Consider the following 21668-nt stretch of genomic DNA (forward strand, 5'->3'; position numbering starts at 1 on the left):
CATGAGCCATGAGAGGCAGTTATTAATGGACCAGTTTTATAATTTGGAAACTCAGGTTTGGAGATGTTCAGAAACCTTCTCAAGAGCCAACTTACCTGAGGCAGAGACAAAACTCAAATAAGGTCACTGGGGCTACAAATTGCCTCTGGCCAAATATGCTAAAGGAAAACTTAATCCTGCCGGGAGAGTTAGTGCACAAAGCCTCAGAGAAACAGGTCATCACAACTGCTTTCCAGTACCTTCTAAAACCTGTTAGCCAATGACAATGAATATCATAGAAATAAGCAAGAAGGGGAAAAATAGCACGGTATAAGCGTAAAAAGATGAAAATGACCTATTGTTTTATGCATATTATAATTAGCATGGGCAGGCCTCATAAATCATAATCACTATTATTTATGTGGTCAAATTGAGTACTGAATTACTTTAATCTCCCATGTCCCCACTGGGAGGTCCCTCTGTATGTTGCTATTATCCACAATGCCTCTTTCTATAACGTCATTATCTATGATACCCTTCTATAATGCTTTTTTCTATAATGTCCCTTCAGTAAACCCAGTTAAATGATGGTGTAGAGAGAGACATCATGGGGGGAGGGCATCATAAAGAGGGGGATCCCTGTGGGAGACAAATTGCTTTCGCTTCACCATCTCTAGTGTTTACCCATTCCGAGAAATCGACAGAAAGCGATTTTATCCTTGTAAATACGACAGCGATTTTTTTTTTTTTCAGAACAGGAAGCACTTTTATCAAATGTATTGTTTAAGCACAAAATGGAAGAGAGAGAGAGAGAGAGCTTCTCTGAAAAATATAGATATGTAGGTAACTACCAAATGTGGATAAATCAATCTCCAAGGAAAATGACCGGATTCGATGGCTTTTTAACCTTCCAAGAAACCTATTTTTGTGAGTGCATTTTGGAGGAAGGGCTACGTCAACAGTGACTAAGAGCCAAATGCATAATTCTCCACAATAATTGTGATGGTTTCGTTTCTACCACCTTACCCCACGGTCACTCCCAAGGACTCCTAAGAGGCATCTGTAGCTCTTAGAAATAACATTCAAATTTGCTCAGATTTATTCAAAGGAAGTCTAAATAAAATATCCCCTCATAGGTCATCAGCACGATGATAAAGAACTGGAAATTTACAACTGATTTTTCTTCACTGGTTGAAAAGGAGATCAGATATCATTTTCCTTAGCAGTTTTTTTTTTTTTTTCTTCTCGCTTCGGTATTCTGATGACATCATCTGATTTTCTGATTTTCCACTTGAAAAAAATCTCTCAGACAGAAATATTATTGACTGGCTCATAACTTTAGTAAACAGAAACATTGTGCTGATTATTATCATCTGAAATTTGATAAATATCTTCAAATGATGACCTCTCATAAGAACACAGATAATGATGCCCTAGACTAAGAGTATCTACACTAAGACACTTGTCTTAACTTTCACAAAGGTATTTATTTAGCTTTTACAGAAACTGTATATATTACAGACACTGCCTCAAATAAAAAGACCGAATTCAAGTGGAAGGACATTTTTTGAAGGTTGGTGTATTTGTCGTCTAGCATATGGGTTTCCACTAACCAGTTTTAAGACCTAAACCAGAGGTTGGCAAACTATGGCCCGCTGGCCAAACCGACCAGCCACCTGTTTTATATAGTTTCACTGGCACGCTATCACGCCCATTTGTTTATGTGTCATTTATAGCTGCTTTCATGCTGGGGCAGAGTTGAATAGTTCCAGCAGAAATCATAAGGCCTACGAAGCTGACAATTTTTAGTAGCTGGCTGTTAAAGGTTTGCTGAGTCCTGCCTTTGTGAATTAATCTGGGCCTCGGTTTCCTCATTTGTAATTGAGAGGTTTGGTTAGATTGAAGTTTTCAACCAAGATTGCACATTAGAATCGCTTGGGGAGTTTTGGGGAAATACCAGGGCCCGAGCTACAGCCCAGAGGATCATGTTCCACTGGGCTGGGACCCTGTTCAAGGTGATCTGCATGCGGCCAAGGCGAGAACCACCGGACTAGACAATGACAAAGGTCCTTCCAGCTCACGACTTTCACCACACAAACCTCTTGTGAAATACAGTATCCGCCTGCAGGGAACAAACGCTTGGAAATTATGCCTAGATAACTTCGGCCTCAGCACTGAAGACTCACATTTGATTTATGCCACTCCAAGTCTTTGACTTCAGGAGTTTAGAATCTACAGTGTTGCACAGGTAAAGATGCAGAGCTATATAAATATAAACGGTTCCTTTGGAGGACAGATTTTAAAACAGCCTAAGAGATTTAACGAAGAACTTTTGATCTATGGAAATAATTCACTTTGACCATATCACAATCAAAACTATCATACATCAAATATAAGCCATTGCGGTGAACATCTCAGCTGCCAGCCTGTTCTCTGCAGACTTCCCACTTGGTAGAAAGCCCCAGGCTGTCTCCGATACAGACAGCTACACCTGGAAGGTAGTCCTGAACATGATCCGCAATAACTAGGAAATCTGGGGGATAGCAGATAATATCAACTGCATCTAAACCATGTTTTGGGAAGGGATTAAAGAATATTTAATAAGCCTTTGGTGATTTGAGCACTGCTGAAACAGCCTGAAGGACGGCATGTACGGGCCCAGACTGCTCAAGATGGGCTGGGTGCCTAGGGTGGGAGAAGCCTGCCGCGCAAAGAGCCTTGGGGCAGCTGCCAACCTGCCACTCAGGGTGTCCACAGATGGCGGGAGGGAGAATCTGCAAGGGCTGAGCTTTCTAGCTCTCAAAATAGACTTGGTTTTGGAGGTTACACAAACAAGTAAATGCCTCTGAGAGCGAAGATGAACATTTCCCTTTGTGTTGCTGGCAAAAAAAAAATGCTTCGGTTCAATTCAGGATGTCTCAGCTTTGGCACCAGCGGTATTTGGGGTGAAACGATTCTCTGCCATGGGGGCCGTCCCGTGCCCTTACGATGTGTAGCAGCACCCCTGGCCTTGATCCACTAGATGCCAGTATCAGCCCCCTTGACCCTCAACTTGTGATAATAAGGCAATTGTGGCCCCTAAGGTCTTCGTGATTTCTTCTCATCCTGCCTCAAAGTGGAATTAAACATAACTCTGTTCTGAGGCAGCAGGGAACAAAACGTATCCACAAAAAGTATACATGTATGTACGTATATGTATATAATATCAGTTTATATTCTCCCTTGCAAATAGCAAATGTTTCATCACCTCTGCCCGAACCAAAGTTTTTAAAAAATCAAACAGTCTCCTTATAATCATTGGGGAGCAATTTGTAGATTCAGAAATGAATACAGAGACCTGAAAGGCATATTTTGCTTGCGTATATATCCAAACTTCTAAAGAATGGTTGGTGGGCTATGGTTTCCCTTTTTTATCTGATGGGCAAATTCTACTGACACAGTAGAGATGATAATCTGATTAAATTATTAGGGGCTGTTTCATTTGTTTCAACGAGTGTTTACTACTGATAAAATACCTTGTAGTTCTTTAAAATGCTCTAGTCATTGAAAAATCGGTAATCAGGTACAAAAGAATGACAAAACGCAATCACTGGGCTTGAGAAATGGACAAATGATTGAGGCGGGGAGGTTGGTGCCCAAAGAACGTTTATAAAATACGGAACGCTATAATTATAAAGGGAGTGGTAAAGGCAATTTGGAATGTCTGAGTTTAGAGACTTCTACTGAAGCTAATAAGCTAGAGTAGCTCTCGGGGAGCCTAGAGTTAATAAACTTAACAATCTGGAGTTATTAGAGGAAGGGATGGAAGGATTGAAAAAGGAGATTGTTCACTTTTACTTATGTAAGCTTTAGATTGTCTGACTTCTTAGAAGAGCCTCTATTGTCTCTATTAGTTCAGAAAAAGCTTCCAATTTGGAATACAGAGAGGAAGAGATGGAAGCCTTCAGGGAATCAGATGGGGAGAGGAGCCACTATCCTTTGTCCCAGGGCTTCCCAAAGGTCAGGCATTATGGGGTTTAATCCGGAATTCCTACCTCTGTTTTACAGATGAGGAAATGAGGCTTAGGGAAGTTAGTTTTGTTTTTTCCTTAACCTACATTCATATAATTCTAAAGTGGCAAGGCCCGGGCATAAGTTGAAATTAGAATCCAGACCCATCTCAGATCTGCTGAATCAGAATCTGTATTTTAACAAGATCCCCCGAGTGGTTCCTGTGTGCGTTTATATTTGAGACACTCTGGTCTAAGAAATGAATTTAAACCTACAATTCTGACTGATAGACAGTCCTAAGAAAGAAGAATGAATAACAGATCAAAAAGCTTCGTTATTGGCTAACACGTGGTGACCATTTTTATTTGTATCCATGCTTTGCCAAAAATAAGTAAACATGAATAAGAGCTCACTTAGATCTCTTAAGAGATCTGAGATGTCAAATGCATAGACCGAGACTCTACATTTGCGCCTTTGACCAGGGCAAACAAATAATCACGTTTCAAGTGATGAAATAAATTTAAGGATCATCAGAGATCCATTCATTCCTTTATTTAACACTTATGTATAGAGTAGCTGAGGAATATTAAATAATTCGACATTACTGGAAGTAAATAAAAATAATTCCACGTGGATCGCCATATTTTAACTTTGTATTTTTACTTCTTTATTTATAGTAGAACAGAAAATAGATCGTCTTCAATCATAGTCAGCACTTTAAAGGAAATTTCTTTGCTCAATCCAGGGAGCCCTTGTGTCAAAAGTTAAGACAAAAGTATTTTGTCTCTCTGTCACCCAAGCTCTTTTTCCTTCTGGGGAATGTTTTGAAATGTGGCATGTTTGCGTCATAGTTCCTTCTGCCTTAATCATAGGTAATGATTAGTTAGGGGTACGATGGGGTCCCTGGGTCTGAGCTCCCAAAGTTCAATTTCTCTAACTATAGTTATGCTATTTAATTTCCTGGGGCCTCATGTTCTGCATGGTTAAGAATGTTCCTATTTACTGAGCTTCTTCCACCCACTAGATGCTGGGTTAGACACTTAGACCTATATATTATCTCATTTAATCCTCCCAAGATCCCTAATGAGCAGGTATTATCATTTCCATATTTTTGCAGGGGATACACGGTTGTTTCAAGGATCAAATAATACTTGAAAGTGCTTTGCAAACTGTAAATCTGGAGATTTACAAATGCTAGTTATTACTCTTGGTAATAGCCGGTTCTTGGTGTTGAATCCACAAATACCCTTGAACCACATCTCCAAACAACTTAAGGCAGCATCTTGAAAGATAACTCTCTCTCCTTCTACTACCACCCAGCCCTGGGCTACAAGACTTTTTTTCTCGAAATCTGGAGGCAGCATGATGGCCTTGCCTAATATGTTTCCAGATGAATTACCAGAATGAAAGAGAAACTGGAACCATTTCGCTTAACGGGCTGAACGCTATAAATGGGTGAGACCCTTGCAATCCAGGGGCAAGAAAAGCATCTCCCTCTACGCTCCTTGGATGCAGTTTGAATGAGTACCCTAGGTCTCCTACATCTTCCAGAAGAAAGAGGTCATACTCAGCCTCAGTCTGAAAGTCTGTCCGTTTCATGCCTGTCGGCCTCACATCTGATGACATCAAGCGAGAGCAACTGAGCTCTGGACAGCCACGTCAAGGGTCAAAGGAGGGGGAAATAAACCTCTCTACCAGGCCAGGATATTCATCTTAACACTTAAGTTTGTAAAAAAAAATTCCAGAATAGATAAAGCGAGCCTCCCAGCTGGCTTGGCAACACAATAGCATTTCCTCCGGCTGCCTCTGGCAATGTCTTTCTAGAGATGGGTCCTTCCAGAGTGGAAATGACATAAACTGCTGCTGAGCCTGGATATTTTCCTGACCTACCAGCCCGGTTCAGGAAGGAAGCAGAGGCCTCTGAGGAAAGCACGTGAGGAGAGCTAACCGTCCAGCCCACGAGCAGTAGACTTTTAAGAGGAAAGAGTCTGGCCCAGTTTTTATCCCGAATTGGATCCCTCATATTTTGCCCTTCGTTTCTACTCCAAAGGCATGTGCAGTGTGAACGTCGCTGTTTTGTCTTCTCTGAACGTTGCTTTTCGTCGGAACGTGTTTTCACTTCTGTTTTTGGAATTAGGCAATTTCCAGATGGCAACACCTAAATCAGCGATTTTTTACTATTATTCATATTCAAAACGATCTCATGGATTGTGTTTCGTGCAACTCTTTCCATGGCCATTTTAAATACTCTTATCACAAGTTATAATTGTGTCTAGACCATGGAAGCAATGACTTATCTCTGTTATTCATTTCTGCATTCCCAGAGTTTACCCAGCGCTTATCTTATTAGCTACGCGCAAACATTCCTCGGGTGAATAAATAAGAGTTTCTTTTTCTTTTTTTAAGCAGGAGTTGATAACGCGGATGGGGAAAAAGGCATTTATAAAAGCACAAAGAGGACAGAAGCTTTTCATGCTTACTATATCGCTTCAGTAATAAGGACCTAGTCTATCCCAATGCAAATAAAAAGCATTATTTTCCTGATTTTTTCCCCCCAATAAGCAGTGAAGGAGATACGATGAAGAAGGGCAGATGATAACATTGCTGTTGTATGCATTCTGTCCCGATGACACAGAAGAGAGCATGGAGAACACCCCAGGGCCACGACGATGGAGGGGCTGGAAGCCTCCTTCTGCAAGCTCCTTGCCTGCACAGTTCCCCTCCTCCCAAACTACAGTGAAATTTCTCCTTCCTATTCTAAGGGAGACAACTGCTAACACACAGCTCAAGGCTAGACTGCTCCACCACGCACGCAAAGCAATCTACAACAACAACAAAAAAAGCTGGACTGCTGAGCTTGTGACTGAGCCAGGCTGCCTATGTCATGTCACCTATATTGGTCTCATCTGTCTATATGCGTCCGAACGTGACTGTCAGAGCATAAACCCGAATGTCAGCTTCTCTTTCCTGCGAAACGGTCGTAGGTCCTCCGTCAACGCCTATGGTGTTGATTCCATCGGATAAACCAGGACCATGAAAGGCTAGCCCGTCTCCCTTTAACTTCAAAATGGTGCTTGTTTTTAAAGCCATTTCTTTCAGTCCACCACTCACTGCTTCTTAAAAGTCCATTTTACTACTTAGCTTGGTTTAGAAAGAAGGACAAATCAAAGTTTCCACCCAATTATAATTCCCCCGAGGGTTGTTCAAAGTCAGCCAGAAACACAAATCGACCCCATAACCACTGAGTAATTTATGATACTGTCAGGAAATTCACGATTGGATTACACCAATGAAGTCTTTACTGTAACAGTAAATGCCCAGATATAATAATACCTTGTGTTCGTGGAACGCTTACTACTTGCCAATCACCGTGCTAAGCATTTTACAAGTATTTTCTTTTTTGATGAGAAATGCAAAACGTATTTTCCTCTGTCAGTTTAAAAGCTATCCTCATGGGTATGCAAAAGACTTTAAGTATTATGCCCAAAAGTCCAACACGCAAAGTGAATAAGTTTGAAGTAGATTTTGTAAGAAGAGTTGTATCAGATTTTTCCAGAATGTTTATGTCACATACTGAGAATAAGTCAAATCTTTAGCCACATTCACTTTCTGAGGCCACTCACATCTGCTTTATTACTTACTTTTCCAGTGTCAAAAAAAAAAAAAATCTACCAGTCGTCTAAGAATAATCTAATTTATGATTTGTCAATAACATAGAATGATAGAGAATTTGGAATATCGCAGGCTTAAAAATAAAATACTTAGTTAATGTAATTTCAGCAAATTGTACTAGTTTTAACTTCGCAACTCGTCAGGATGAACTGTGTCCTTTCAAGCATTTCAACTTAAATTCAAAGACCACGCACAAACAGATACTCCTCACTTACGTTTACTTACTTTATATATTGAAATAAAATTTAATAGCCATCTGTATATTAAGACATTCAGGAAAATATTGCCCTAAGAGGGAAATTAGTGAGCCCGTTTAAGCTGCCACTACGATTCACTTGCTTCCATATGAGCATCTCCTTTGCTCTGTGGTGTCCCTGAGGTCATCCGGGTCTATCTATGTGAACCCAGCTCCTGGCATGAGGTGTGGACCTTCGGGACAACCCACCCTACACTGGCTCGACTGTGGAAAACATCGACATGGGAGATATCTTAGGGCAGTATTTTTAGTGGCCCTAGAGGAGTCATCCGAAATCCGTGATGGTGGCCTACAGCCAAGCCGGTTGCATTTTTAAAATCACGTAAAATCACTGGATTTAGTCTCAAACTTCACAAGCAATCTTCGAAACGACTGGATCACTCGAAAGGCGAGGGTATCCAAGCTAGCTAGCACTGTTGGCTAAAGAGACTCAGGGCAACTGTGTTCTAGTCCTGGTTCAGAGTCATCTTGATGCATGATTCGGGGCAAGTCCTTTTACTACTCTCGGCCTCGATTTCCTCATCTGAGGAATGGGGGTGAAACGACATGAGCTCCAAAGTTGCTTCTGGCTCTAAAACGTTACTTAGGTTTGCAGTAGGCGTTCACAGTTGTTAACAGCATCCTCCTTATGGTGAATCAAAAAGCCGGAAGACATAAGCACAGGTCTTTGCCAGTGTGTCGCTGCACTAGGAAAGCGGGAAAAGAATCACATTCATGCGTGGATCCAAGAGCCAATCGGCAATAACATCTATCTCTTCTTAGTCTTCATGGGCAACACACTGAATCTCGCACCCTGGCATGTATCTGTTGACAGTGTGGTGGGTTCATTAAAAACGAGAGCACAAAAATGTAAAGTAATATGAACGTCTGTTCCCCCTTCTATTTCTTCTGTGTACATATTAACCCTAATCCTTCAGAAAATATACATTGCATCAGCCTCTCTCAAAAACAAAGTTATTCAGCGTTACCCTACAGAGAAGAGTAAAAATGCCCCAAACCCTTACTTAACGTGGCATTTAAAGACTCAAAATCTTCTCCCAACCTTCTCTCTTGGCCCCTCAATCAGCACGTTGTGCTTCAGCCAGCATTGTCTAGAATCCCTACGCTGTCTTGCAGATTCCTGCCAACAGGTCTCTGCTGGCCTCGCTCCGAAGAAACACCTCACTCTTCTTCTTTGATGCATAATCCAGCGATCTGTCGTGGCAGCTAAATCCCACCACCCCGAAGCAAAGTTTCTTGTCTACTCAGAACCGGAGTCATCTCTTCCTCCTCTGAATCCCGAAACACTGTTCTAACCCATCGATTTTGCACGTGTCCATCAACAAGTGTTTATTCATTGTTGTGCCTCTGCTTTTTGCCAGGTGCTTTGGAAACAAAAACCCATTAAAGCGACAGCATGGACCCTTATCTCACACACAAATAATATAGGCAGCGGTTAAAAAATAATGGGCAAGCGGTCTGCCTCCAAAGTCCATACCTTAACCATCACACCATTGGTTGCTAACATATATTGTTATGTTCTAACACATACTATAAGTTTCTTCTGTGCCAGGCCCAATGCTAAGGGTATATATGAAGCATTTTATTTTGTTCTCCCGCGTGTCTATGTAAGCGACTACATCACTCTGCCACTACGATTCACTTGTTTCCATATGAGCATCTCCTTTGCTCTGTGGTGTCCCTGAGGTCATCCGGGTCTATCTATGTGAACCCAGCTCCTGGCATGAGGTGTGGACCTTCGGGACAACCCACCCTACACTGGCTCGACTGTGGAAAACATCGACATGGGAGATATCTTAGGGCAGTATTTTTAGTGGCCCTAGAGGAGTCATCCGAAATCCGTGATGGTGGCCTACAGCCAAGCCGGTTGCATTTTTAAAATCACATAAAATCACTGGATTTAGTCTCAAACTTCACAAGCAATCTTCGAAACGACTGGATCACTCGAAAGGCGAGGGTATCCAAGCTAGCTAGCACTGTTGGCTAAAGAGACTCAGGGCAACTGTGTTCTAGTCCTGGTTCAGAGTCATCTTGATGCATGATTCGGGGCAAGTCCTTTTACTACTCTCGGCTTCGATTTCCTCATCTGCGGAATGGGGGTGAAACGACATGAGCTCCAAAGTTGCTTCTGGCTCTAAAACATTACTTAGGTTTGCAGTAGGCGTTCACAGTTGTTAACAGCATCCTCCTTATGGTGAATCAAAAAGCCGGAAGACATAAGCATAGATCTTTGCCAGTGTGTCGCTGCACTAGGAAAGCGGGAAAAGAATCACATTCATGCGTGGATCCAAGAGCCAATCGGCAATAACATCTATCTCTTCTTAGTCTTCATGGGCAACACACTGAATCTCGCACCCTGGCATGTATCTGTTGACAGTGTGGTGGGTTCATTAAAAACGAGAGCACAAAAATGTAAAGTAATATGAACGTCTGTTCCCCCTTCTATTTCTTCTGTGTACATATTAACCCTAATCCTTCAGAAAATATACATTGCATCAGCCTCTCTCAAAAACAAAGTTATTCAGCGTTACCCTACAGAGAAGAGTAAAAATGCCCCAAACCCTTACTTAACGCGGCATTTAAAGACTCAAAATCTTCTCCCAACCTTCTCTCTTGGCCCCTCAATCAGCACGTTGTGCTTCAGCCAGCATTGTCTAGAATCCCTACGCTGTCTTGCAGATTCCTGCCAACAGGTCTCTGCTGGCCTCGCTCCGAAGAAACACCTCACTCTTCTTCTTTGATGCATAATCCAGCGATCTGTCGTGGCAGCTAAATCCCACCACCCCGAAGCAAAGTTTCTTGTCTACTCAGAACCGGAGTCATCTCTTCCTCCTCTGAATCCCGAAACACTGTTCTAACCCATCGATTTTGCACGTGTCCATCAACAAGTGTTTATTCATTGTTGTGCCTCTGCTTTTTGCCAGGTGCTTTGGAAACAAAAACCCATTAAAGCGACAGCATGGACCCTTATCTCACACACAAATAATATAGGCAGCGGTTAAAAAATAATGGGCAAGCGGTCTGCCTCCAAAGTCCATACCTTAACCATCACACCATTGGTTGCTAACATATATTGTTATGTTCTAACACATACTATAGGTTTCTTCTGTGCCAGGCCCAATGCTAAGGGTATATATGAAACATTTTATTTTGTTCTCCCGTGTGTCTATGTAAGCGACTACATCACTGGCCCTGTTTTTACAGAGGAGTAAAATGGGGCACGGGAACTTTAAGCAACACGCCCAAGAATTACGTTTGTTTACACAGTCGCATGACCAAAAGGTACCTTGTGTACCTGTCTGTGTATTTTCCAGAACTCTCTGAGCTTATCAAAAATGATTCCAACAACAATAAATCATCAGGCAATAACACGGTCCTCTCCTCTGGTGAAGCGCGGTGGAGGGGGAGCGGTGCTCATGAGGGGGAACGGACAGGTAAGAAGGAGGGAGAACGGACAGGTAAGAAGGAGGGAGAGGAAAGATGTGGCCTTGAGCTTACTGTTAAAAACATATCCCTGGAAGTGTTTTCTTTTAAGCCCTATGTAATAAATAATTCTGTACTAAACTAAAAAACTTAAAATATAGGTTTTAACATATTTTACAAATATTTGGAAACATTATTTTCATCATATGGGAATTTTAGAAACATATATAGTGCAGACTAAAGAAATGTTCCCATAAAATTAGCACAAGCAGAAGTGCATTTTGAAGGGGCCAGTTAGAACTGGTGAGACCTCATATAATCGAAGTAGTTAAGAAGGCATACGACTGACTCATTCACGTATCCTAATGGCGCCATGTGGTGAAATGTCATCAGGTGCCTCTACATTTTAGATTAAAATCTAGCCTGGAATGTTGTGAACTGGTTTGAAAAAGTATATAGGGTTACACAAAGGATGCCATATGTGAAAAAAATAAAAAATGACTGACATCGGGGAATTTACAGATATCTAGTAATTCGACGTTGTTTTTTAATAAAAGGTTTGGAAATAGTTAGGTGTAATGGTCCTTTTTCTAGGAAGCCTTGCGCCATCTCTCAGGCCTGGGGTTGGTGCCCCTGCTTTGGGCATGGGGTGCCTCTCTCCACCACCAACAGGAAAAATATTACCTGTTGGAATTCTCTACTAGACTATAAGCTCCGTGAACGAGGGAGATTGTATCTGTTCCTATTGCCTCTACTTGTGAAGCGTATATTAACTTACTTATTCATTAATCTCTCAAAAAAGACACGTGCCCGATGTGGTTGATGGAAAGATAAATAAAATCATAGGTACAAAAGGGCTATCAAGTGTCCATCACATATTAGCACGAAACGGGAAATGTGAATTGTTCTACAATTATTTGAGATAGTCTATCAAAATCCACACCATTAAATTTAAGCCAACAAAATGCAATATAGATGAAAATATTGGTTCGTATCCAACTGGATAAAATATAATGTGATATCTGGCTCCGCTCTTATTTAGAAATTACCTTACAGAATGCTTAGTCATATATATGAATGAATATCTCTAATATTATTACAAATGTAAACTTTCATGTAGGTTTAATAGCTGATCATGAATGAAGCAGCTGACAAGTATTTATTGAGAATTAATTATCTACAAGACCCTGTGGTGAGTCTTAGGTGACGGAGCAGTTGTGAGCTGAAGGCCTCTACCTAACTTAAGGCAATTAAATCCTTGATAGAGACATAACATACGTTCAAATGACTAGATAATAAAGTGGACTAAGTGACTGATGTAGTATGAATTGTGTCCCTCCAAATTCGTATGTTGAATTCCTAACCCCCGATACTTTAGAATGTGACCTTATTTAGGAATAGGGTCACTGCAGATGTAATCAGTTATGATGAGGTCATACTGGAGGAGAGGGGGCCCTTAATCTAACATGACCGATGTCCTTATAGAAAGGGGAAATTTCGACTCAAATACATGCACACAGGGAGAACGTCATGCGAAGAGACACAGGAAGAAGAGAGCCGCCTGCAGTCCAAGGAGAGAAGCCTGAAACGTATCCTTCCCACAGTCCTCAGGAAGAGTGGGTCCCGCCGACATCTTGATTTTGGACTTCTGGCCTCCAGAACGGTGAGACAATAAATTTCTGTCATTTAGGCCACCTAGTTTGTGGTCCCTTGTGAGGGCAGCCTTAGCAAAATAATACAGGGGTGAACACTAAATTCTTCTCACAGATGAGGATTTCTCAACCTGGGCGCTATTGATATTTGGGGCCAGATAATTCTATGTGGTGGAGGTTCGACCTTCACATTGTAAAATGCAGCAGCATCCCTGGCCGCTAGCCGCCACATGCATCTCTCTCTCTCTCTCTCTCTCTCTTTCTCTCTCTCTCTCTCTCTCTCACACACACACACACACACACACACACACACACACACCCCCCTCTCTTTCACTGAAACCTGCGCTATACCTACTACTATCTTCAAAGAAGAAACGAGTTTTAGAAATTCTCAGGAAAACTAAAACAAAAGTCTAGCTCAGTCCACTTACAATTTTCCCAAGTGCAAATAAAGCACAGGACTTTCAAAAATAGAAAAACTTACAATCTGTAAATGAAATGCACAAGTGAAATCCCAAGTCTTCACCTCCAGATGAGAAGAGCTACATAGGAAAGCTGAGCTTTGATTGGAATCTTTATCAAATGATTACAAAATTCCAATGATATGACCCATCGAAAGAGGCATTACACAAATACGCTCCCTTAGCCAACTTTTAGAGTCAGACTAACAAGACAATGGTTTGGAACTTCAGCGTCAACAAACTTGAAGTGGGGCTATGCTGAAATTGAAGGGCAAGGAAAGGTCAATTTTTCTCAGTTTGTATATTTTTATAGGTCTAACTAGAGAAAAGAAACAAAAGCTCCAACATTGTACGTTGGAACAGAAGAAAAGGAATTACCGAATTGTAATTCCTTGAAAACTCTGGAATGCATTATATTAAATTCTCTTATATGTTATGTGGTTCACGGACCAAACTTTTAATCCAAGTTTGGAGGACCGAGAGGCTTCTCAAAATTCAATTAAAATGATGTAAAAAGGTCCACATTATGATATGCTCCATTTAGAGACTTATGCATTTGGCAGGAAGAATTTTCTCTTTTTATCTTAAAACAGAGTTCAGGAAATGCCGGTTTAATTTTCTCTTTGCTTCGATATTTTATGAGTGCTTTCCAATGTACGGTCTGTGAAAGCATTAGATTCCTGACATGATGCTATTTCAGATGATGTGGAAGATTTAATGTGTATGAATTCTACACGTTGGGATTTTTATGTTTTTTCTTTATGCCTAGAAAAAAACTGTAATATACGAAAATAAATTCCACTTCCTTATATAAACACATGTATGCTGAGACCTAATATGAGTAAAAACGTCCACCGAAGTTTAGTGTCACTGCAAGGAATAATTAGCTTCCTAATCATTGCAGAATTCCCCTCCTCAAATAATGGACTTTCACGAACAGAAGGACAAAAATATTTTCAAACAGGAGACACCTGAGTCCTTACATATCCAAATTAGTAAAGCAAATCTATCGCCTAGTCAATGAAAGCATCCTCAAATTTCTCCATGCTTTATTTGCATCTCCACGTCATCACAAACCCATTTCTGTATGAAATGCTAAAGCCTCAGAAAAATATACTTCCGGGACACATTTACTTTTCCAGCCCCGAATAATAATTAACAAAAATACGCTCCCTTGGTTTTGGTCCTTTCGTGATACCATTATTTTCTTCAAAAATTAATGTTTATGTTATACTAGGTTTTCAAAAAACCAAGGAAGCACATATGTTCATAAATACGTGACAACTGAAATACCATAGACGCCCAAATGTCATCTATGCCCATGGCTTTTTTTTACTCTAACATAACTGGCATGTTTTAGAACAAACATGCTATGGTAGCCTGTTATTTGTTTAAATGCTTATAAGCACATTTTGTGAAAGGGCTGTAAATAAATGCTCACATTTTGTTGAGTGGCTATAAATGCATTTCAGTGCACTGCGTGTTGTTTACACGCTTATATTTCTGTAATTAGAAGAAAAAATATGCTACATTGTAATTGTCAGGACCCCCCCCCCCACCCTGGTGACAATATCAATGACCGCTAACCTACTGGTTTGATTAGACGAATGTACGGGGCTCATAATTGAAGAGTTTCATTTTTATGACAAAAAGCAAAGCAGGACAGTATCACTTCATAAATTTGGAGATGTTATATAATTAATTAAGAACTCCTGTGACATTACGCAATTGATGAGAAAAACCCGACCGTCGGGTTTAAATATCAAACCTGGGAGTTGATGACTATCGAATATCGCTATGAAATATTAACAAATGATCATTAAAAACACAGTATTGATCCAATCAAACGGAAATTTTTGATAAAGAAAAGAAGATCTGGCGTGTTTACATTTTGGAAAAGAAACACACCTTTTATGTCCAATCATCCTAAACATTTTGTCCCCAACCAAAAATGAGCAGGGGCAGGGGGCAGATTATCTTGGTTTCTAAAATTTGATAGCCATATCAATTTCTGAGGAATCTGTTTTAGGGGCACAATTCATACGTGCACTGCTTTTTGCTATTATTGACTTTCGAGGTGTGTTTTTGGCGACCGTTGTGCACTGCACTAGAAAACCAGTCACCGTCTATCTCCCCTTGTCTGCATCGCTAAATCCTTAGGCTGAACTTCTCTCCATGTTTTAAAGGTGGATTTGCACCAGTGGTCATTGGGCACTTTGAGGCATGCTGCCCAGGTGATGCTTTCGTTCCCCCAAGTGACATCTGGAAGCAAAGATTCACTTCAGCATGTCAACTTCCTTCAGCATATCAAGAAACAGACAAAACAAATCACAGATGTGGTCAGTTAATCCTAGCGTCACCAAATAAAACTGTGAGGTCGCAGTGGACACAACCACCCACGTGCGCTAAGGAGAAGTGATAGGAACCATTTGTGAAAGGTGAGGATGTACCCTGAGTGGTAATACTCTTTTGATCATGTGACTCATTTTTTGTTTGCTCAACAAAACAGTGTGTGTTTTTCCTGAGAGGAAAGACTTCAATATATATTTACTCGGAGCTCTTAATTTATACTTCCTTTCCTTTTAATTGACGTCTTGTGAACTAAAATTAGCTGGTGAACCACAGTATCTCACTATCAGAGCAAACTCTCTTGGCTGAGGTTGCAATAATTAGACCCACCGTCGTCTGAAGTTGCACAGACATCTGGAGACTTGGCTTATTTCCTCCCTAATGTATTCTATCCGTATTTAGAGAGACATTTTTTAATTTGACAAACAGTCGTATTAATTATCATTCCCTGTGCTGGAGTCAAATGAATAATTTCATGTTCAAAGTGAAGTTCAAACAGTTTTGCCCATGACATCACTGAATAAAAAGCCTACGCGAAAAAGAATTCTTTCGTGAAATCCGAGATGATCAGAGCATTCTAGTTCACCAATAAGCTGGATATCAGTTACGCAAGGAATAAAAGGTCACAGGTCCTCTAAAATCCCACATTTGCTACAGGCATTCCTCCTCCACTGTCTCGTTTGTGCGGTAACTAGATGCAGGTACGATGCCAGTGAAATTAGTTTTCCCTGACGAGTGAGGAAAATAAATGCCCCACGAATGCCCAAAGCCAGATTTTACCTGCTGCCATTCCTTCCTCTCTCTCTCTCTCTCTCTCTCTCTCTCTCTCTCTCTCTCTCTCCCCCTCCCTCCCTCCCTCCCGCAAGGACTGAAAATGATCCAGATTTTTTGAAATGCACCCTCACCTTGACAATGGTAAAATTACAAGCAGCAGTCAACTTTTACAAGATACCCTCATTGTGTAACATTCAGAGGCTGCCAAAAAAACATGCTAAAACGGATCAGTTAACAAAGGTGAGGAGAAAACCTTCACGTGCCATGTAGCTAGCAGTGAATACACTTTTGATTTCCATGACATTTACTGGCGGAAAGGGGTTGGCTTAAGGCAGATTGGACTAACCTTCAATTTGTCATAGCGCTCACTCAAAGCTGCCACCTGATGATCTCGGTGCCGCCCAACCAGTTTACACAAGGCACAGATTAACTGGTCATCGGTCACACAGTACATATTCACCTTCTCATCCTCGTGTTCCAGGCACATCAGCCCCCGGATGTGTGAGTCTGGAATTGGCTCAATCAGACGATGGCCTGTAAAGGGCTTCTTGTTTGGGTGAGTGGCTTTCAGGCACTCGTCACAGTAGGACACTTCGCAAGTGACACAGGTCTTCACAGCGTCCTGGGCAGGATCCTGGTCACAGAACTGACAGAGGACTTTCTCGGCGGACGTCATGGCGTTGGCGTCGAATGCCCGCTCTCGGCGGGTCTCACTGGGGGAATTGGGTCCGCTCACGGATGCCTTCTGGAACCTATCGATGATGTTCTGCAGGGTGACGTTGCGCTTGAGCCCGTCTAGACCTCGCTGGCTGAGAGTGATGACATGTCTGCAGGTGGGGCACTGGAAGGCGGTGATAGACTCCACGGACTCGTTGGTGGCACAGTGTGACACCAGGATGCGGTGGGCGCAGTTGAAGCAGAGGCTGTGTGCACAGGGTAGCAGGAGAGGGTCCTCGAAGAGCTCCAGACAGATAGGGCAGGTCAGCTCCGACTCCAGTGTTTCCATCTTCAGGCAAAGCTCTCTTGGGTCATCAGCAAATTCCAAGGAAGCTGATCAAGTGTCTGGAAACAGGACATAAGATCTGATTAGGCACGAGGGGCCCAGCCACGGGGGCCGTCGGCTTTGAAAGCATCTCAGAATAATTCCAAATACAGCTCACGGAAGGGTAAATCTGTGTACATTCCAAATAATTCTCTTTCTATTCACTAGGGAATTAAGGAGGGCGGAGGTGGGGGGGGAACACCCTAAGCCAGCCTATCAGCTGACATTTTCTCAAAGTTCCAGTCAGTGGGTCGTGGGGGGCAATTTTGTTCCTTAAAAGGTTTTACTCCAAATTGGCAAGTTATCGAAACTATAATTTTCATAATTTGTATCTAATCGCAATAATCTTATTGTGTCACAGCCAAGTTTTACCCTCCGTTGAAAATTAAAGTGTAGAAGCGTTAGTTAATGAACTACAGAGTCTTTCATAACTTTGAATTTATAAACTTACGTGCTCATATATATGTTGCAAGGACATTTTACCCTGCAATACCAAACCAGGCTTCACAGAAGGAGAAAGGCACTTATCGTAGAAATGGGCATGGAATGTATATGAAATCAAATGCATGATTTCAGCAGAAATAATGCTTAAATATAGCATGTCGATTTTCAAAATATATTCTTGAGGGAAAAAAACAGATTTTCACAAAGACGATCGTGACAGAGGCAATGTTTTTGGCATATGTTTACTGCTCTACTGAATAATTCTATTGTTTAATCCGGGCAATGGGACGTCGGCGGGCAGAACGACGCGGAGAAAAATATCTAAGGGCCTTTTTAGTGGCCGCGGTGAGCTCGGGTACCAATGACTAATAACGATTTAGTCAATTAGAACAAGGATTTTAGTGGCTACGATATCCATTTGCTAAGTGGTAATAATCACAGTTTAGAAAGCAGTTTAAGGTAATGGTATCACTCCAACGTGGCTTGCAAGGGCTTCTGAGGGACCCCGAACAGCCCTCCTGGCCTAAAATCTCCCACCAAGGGCTCGTCACTGTAGCCAGCGAGCTGGCAGGAGGTCCAGCCTCACCCTCAGAGCGTGACCTCCACCAGCCTTGCCACTTCCCTCCAGGCCACCTTCGGGTGGCCCAGCTTCACGCTCCCCTCGCCTGAAGTCCCGCAGCTTTTGTGAACTCTTGCCTGCCTTCTCTTCAAAAAGGGTAGGGGGTGGCGGGGAGGATCCCACGTCAGCTCCAGTTCATTAAGGGGGAAGAGTCTCATGCTCATTAGCAGGCCTGGGAACCGAGCCTCTTTGAACCTTCTCCCTTTCAAGACCATTAGCAGAGGTCTGTGGAACAGTGCTGGGCATATTAATTGCAGCCCACTGCTGGCTGCGGGAGAATAGTGTGGTTCCCCGGGTGGGCGCAAGGTTCAAATCACCCTCCAGGGGGTTTTCTCAGCCAGATTTATGGGAAGCCTTCACATCCAGGGCAATGTTTAGTGATTCCAACAATCAGCCTTTTTGTATTCACACCTCCGTTTATTTACACAATTCTCCATTTCTGGAATCCCCTGACCCCGTCTGAAACGGCATCCCTCAGAAATACCATGTGGCGCTTGGGTTAAATTAATGCTCATCTTGCTACCAACCGAATGGGAACTGATCATTAAAAGTGTAGAGTTCTGTGCTGAGCTTGTTAAAAATTAAAGAGCCGCTGGCTCCACAGAAGCCTGGTATCTTAAAAAAAAAGAACCTTTAACCATTTGCTAATATTAACTACATAAGGAAAAAATAAATGGGCAGCCGGACAGGACGTATTAAAGCTTGCTCGTCTTTCCACAACCTGCAATGGAACCCGATCCCAGGGCTGCTGTTGTGAGAAACTTATCATCCTTTCTTCTTCCCAGGCAACTCAACGTACAGGTGGCTTGGAAGCAATTGAAAGGTTTTACCTACTGATCATTATTTTAGTTAAGCATGGAAAAATAGAATTATGCCTCAATCTAATTTCTTCTCTCTTCCCATCACGAACACGTAAATTAAAGTAAAAACGTAACCCTTTTAGTCTGCTTTGTCGTCAGGTGCGACAAGGAGAACACTTACTGAAGGACCTCAACAGAGGGATGAGCGTCAATGACGTCTGGTCTGAGCTATGACGACGGTGTTTCTAAGTAGATGCCAGGATTCCATCCCGGAATGGCACGGCCTTTCTAGAAGTGATTCTATTGCTGACCGCAATGGAAACTCGCATTTTATTCAACAGACATTTACTGAATGCCAGGCACTGCGCTGGCTCGAGAGGCTAGAATCTGGCATCCTCATCATCCGACCTCTATGATCACGGGCAAAGCGAAAATCATCTCTGTCCTTGATTATCGCGGTGCCTTTCTACATGATTTCCTATCTCCCCTCCCAACTGCACATCCCTCCATAATCTATCCTCCACTCAGAAGCCAGCAATCCTGTTCAAACATGACGGGACCCGCCTTTGTTCTGCTCTCCCCTCTAGGGGCTTCCCATCTCACTCTCAGAGAAATCCACCAGAAGGAAACCAGCCTCTGAAAACAGAGACTCAGATGATGACCTCACTTCCTCCCACGCTACCCCTTGTTCTGCTCCGGGCACATGGCCCCGTGATTCCTGAAACATGCCAAGCACGTCCTGTCTCCCCCTCACAAGGTCTTGGAATCCACGTAACTCTCTGCTCCGGTGTCACCTTCTACGTGAACCCACGTAGAACCAATTCTCCTGCTGCCGCCACAGCCACCCGTCCACTTGTCACGGCAATCCTTCTCCACCGCGGTTTGTTTTTCTCTGTTACATTTATTACCAACATATTCTATTAGTTTGTTCACGGTTCCGTCTCTCCCCGCTGTCACGCCACTCGAATACACGCTCTACAAGAGCAGAGACTTTGCTCTGCTCCTGGACGGATGTACCGCCAGTGCCCGAAACAGCGCCTTGCACATAGTGGGACTCGAACATTCACTGATTGCATTAATACACGTACTGAAGTTGGGGTTGAAACCAAAAAAGGATAAAACATAACCACTGCCTTTAAGGATCTCTCAGTATATTAGAACAGAGGCCAGCAAACTTGTTCTATAATGGGCAGGACAGTAAATATTTTTGGCATGTCAGGCCATATAGTCTCTGTTGCAACTGCTCGACTTTCATAATAGCAGACGAAAGGAGTCCTACACAATACGCGGATGAATGAGTGTGGTTATCCAACAAAATCGTGTTTACAAAAAGGGGTAGCAAGCTGGATTGGGCCTGCAGATCTTATTCTGCTGACCCATGTATTACAAGAAAGAGACACGTAGAGCGAGCCAAAACATAAATAAAAATCACTCTCAGAGAGGTATGAATAAAATGCTGTGCGGGCGACAATGGCAATGACGGTAGATTGAGACCGACAAGAACGTACAAGTTTCAAGTGCTAACGGGAAATGATATGTAATGGGATTTCACCCTGACATCAATGGAAAGAAATGATGTGAGCTGACCGCTTAGGGGCAATTCATGTAAGGAAGATTTAACTGCAGCTGCTCAGAACTGGATCCTTTTCTTTTGCTATAGCACCTGGCGTGGTGCCTTGTGCAAGTGTCTACGCTGTAAATGATGGTTCAATGTATTAAGCGGAGACAAAATATCTAGACGCAGAGTGAGCTTCAGCCAGTTTTCTGAATCTTTTGCCTATATCCGGCCCTAAAGGTAGGAGATTTTCGATCTGACGTCGCTAATGGATCTCGTTTTTTCTACTTTCGTCCAGATTTTGCCACGACGTAGACATCGTTCTTGTTAAATGACTCAACAGTACGTTACTAGTAAGCATGCGTGCCATATTCCCTTGCCTTAAAAGTTTGCGTGGTTTGTTTTCTAGTTTTCTTTAAAGTATCTCTTTTGATAACTGCAAATGCCATTCATGCTTTCGCCAAATACTGAAGTTTCTCTAGGTGCTTGGTCCTGGGACAAGGGCTGGTAACATCGGGCCCCTCCCTCAATAACCTTACGGTCCATTACAAGAGAAGGAATACGAACAAATTGCTATGCAACGTAACAAAAGACACATGTCAAGGACTGGGTGAAGAGGATGGGGAAGCTTCCTGAAGTAGGCAGCATGCGA

General features: G+C 42.3%; 1 protein-coding gene across 4 annotated transcripts in view; it reads right to left on the bottom strand.

Annotated features, from left to right (window-relative positions):
• MID1 (midline 1) overlaps nucleotides 1-21668 on the bottom strand; it is a 582697-nt gene that overhangs the window by 90334 nt on the left and 470695 nt on the right. For 3 of the 4 annotated variants that reach the window (XM_023532275.1, XM_011362904.2, XM_011362903.2), the window contains one exon: nucleotides 16903-17618. In XM_023532275.1, the coding sequence (XP_023388043.1) occupies nucleotides 16903-17562 (660 nt within the window). In that variant the 5' untranslated portion in view covers nucleotides 17563-17618. The remainder of the gene's footprint in view (nucleotides 1-16902; nucleotides 17619-21668) is intronic. The other variant, XM_023532276.1, reaches the window with a different exon arrangement.

This window comes from Pteropus vampyrus, unplaced genomic scaffold, assembly GCF_000151845.1.
Source record: "Pteropus vampyrus isolate Shadow unplaced genomic scaffold, Pvam_2.0 Scaffold81, whole genome shotgun sequence".
NCBI classification, from domain to species: domain Eukaryota; kingdom Metazoa; phylum Chordata; class Mammalia; order Chiroptera; family Pteropodidae; genus Pteropus; species Pteropus vampyrus.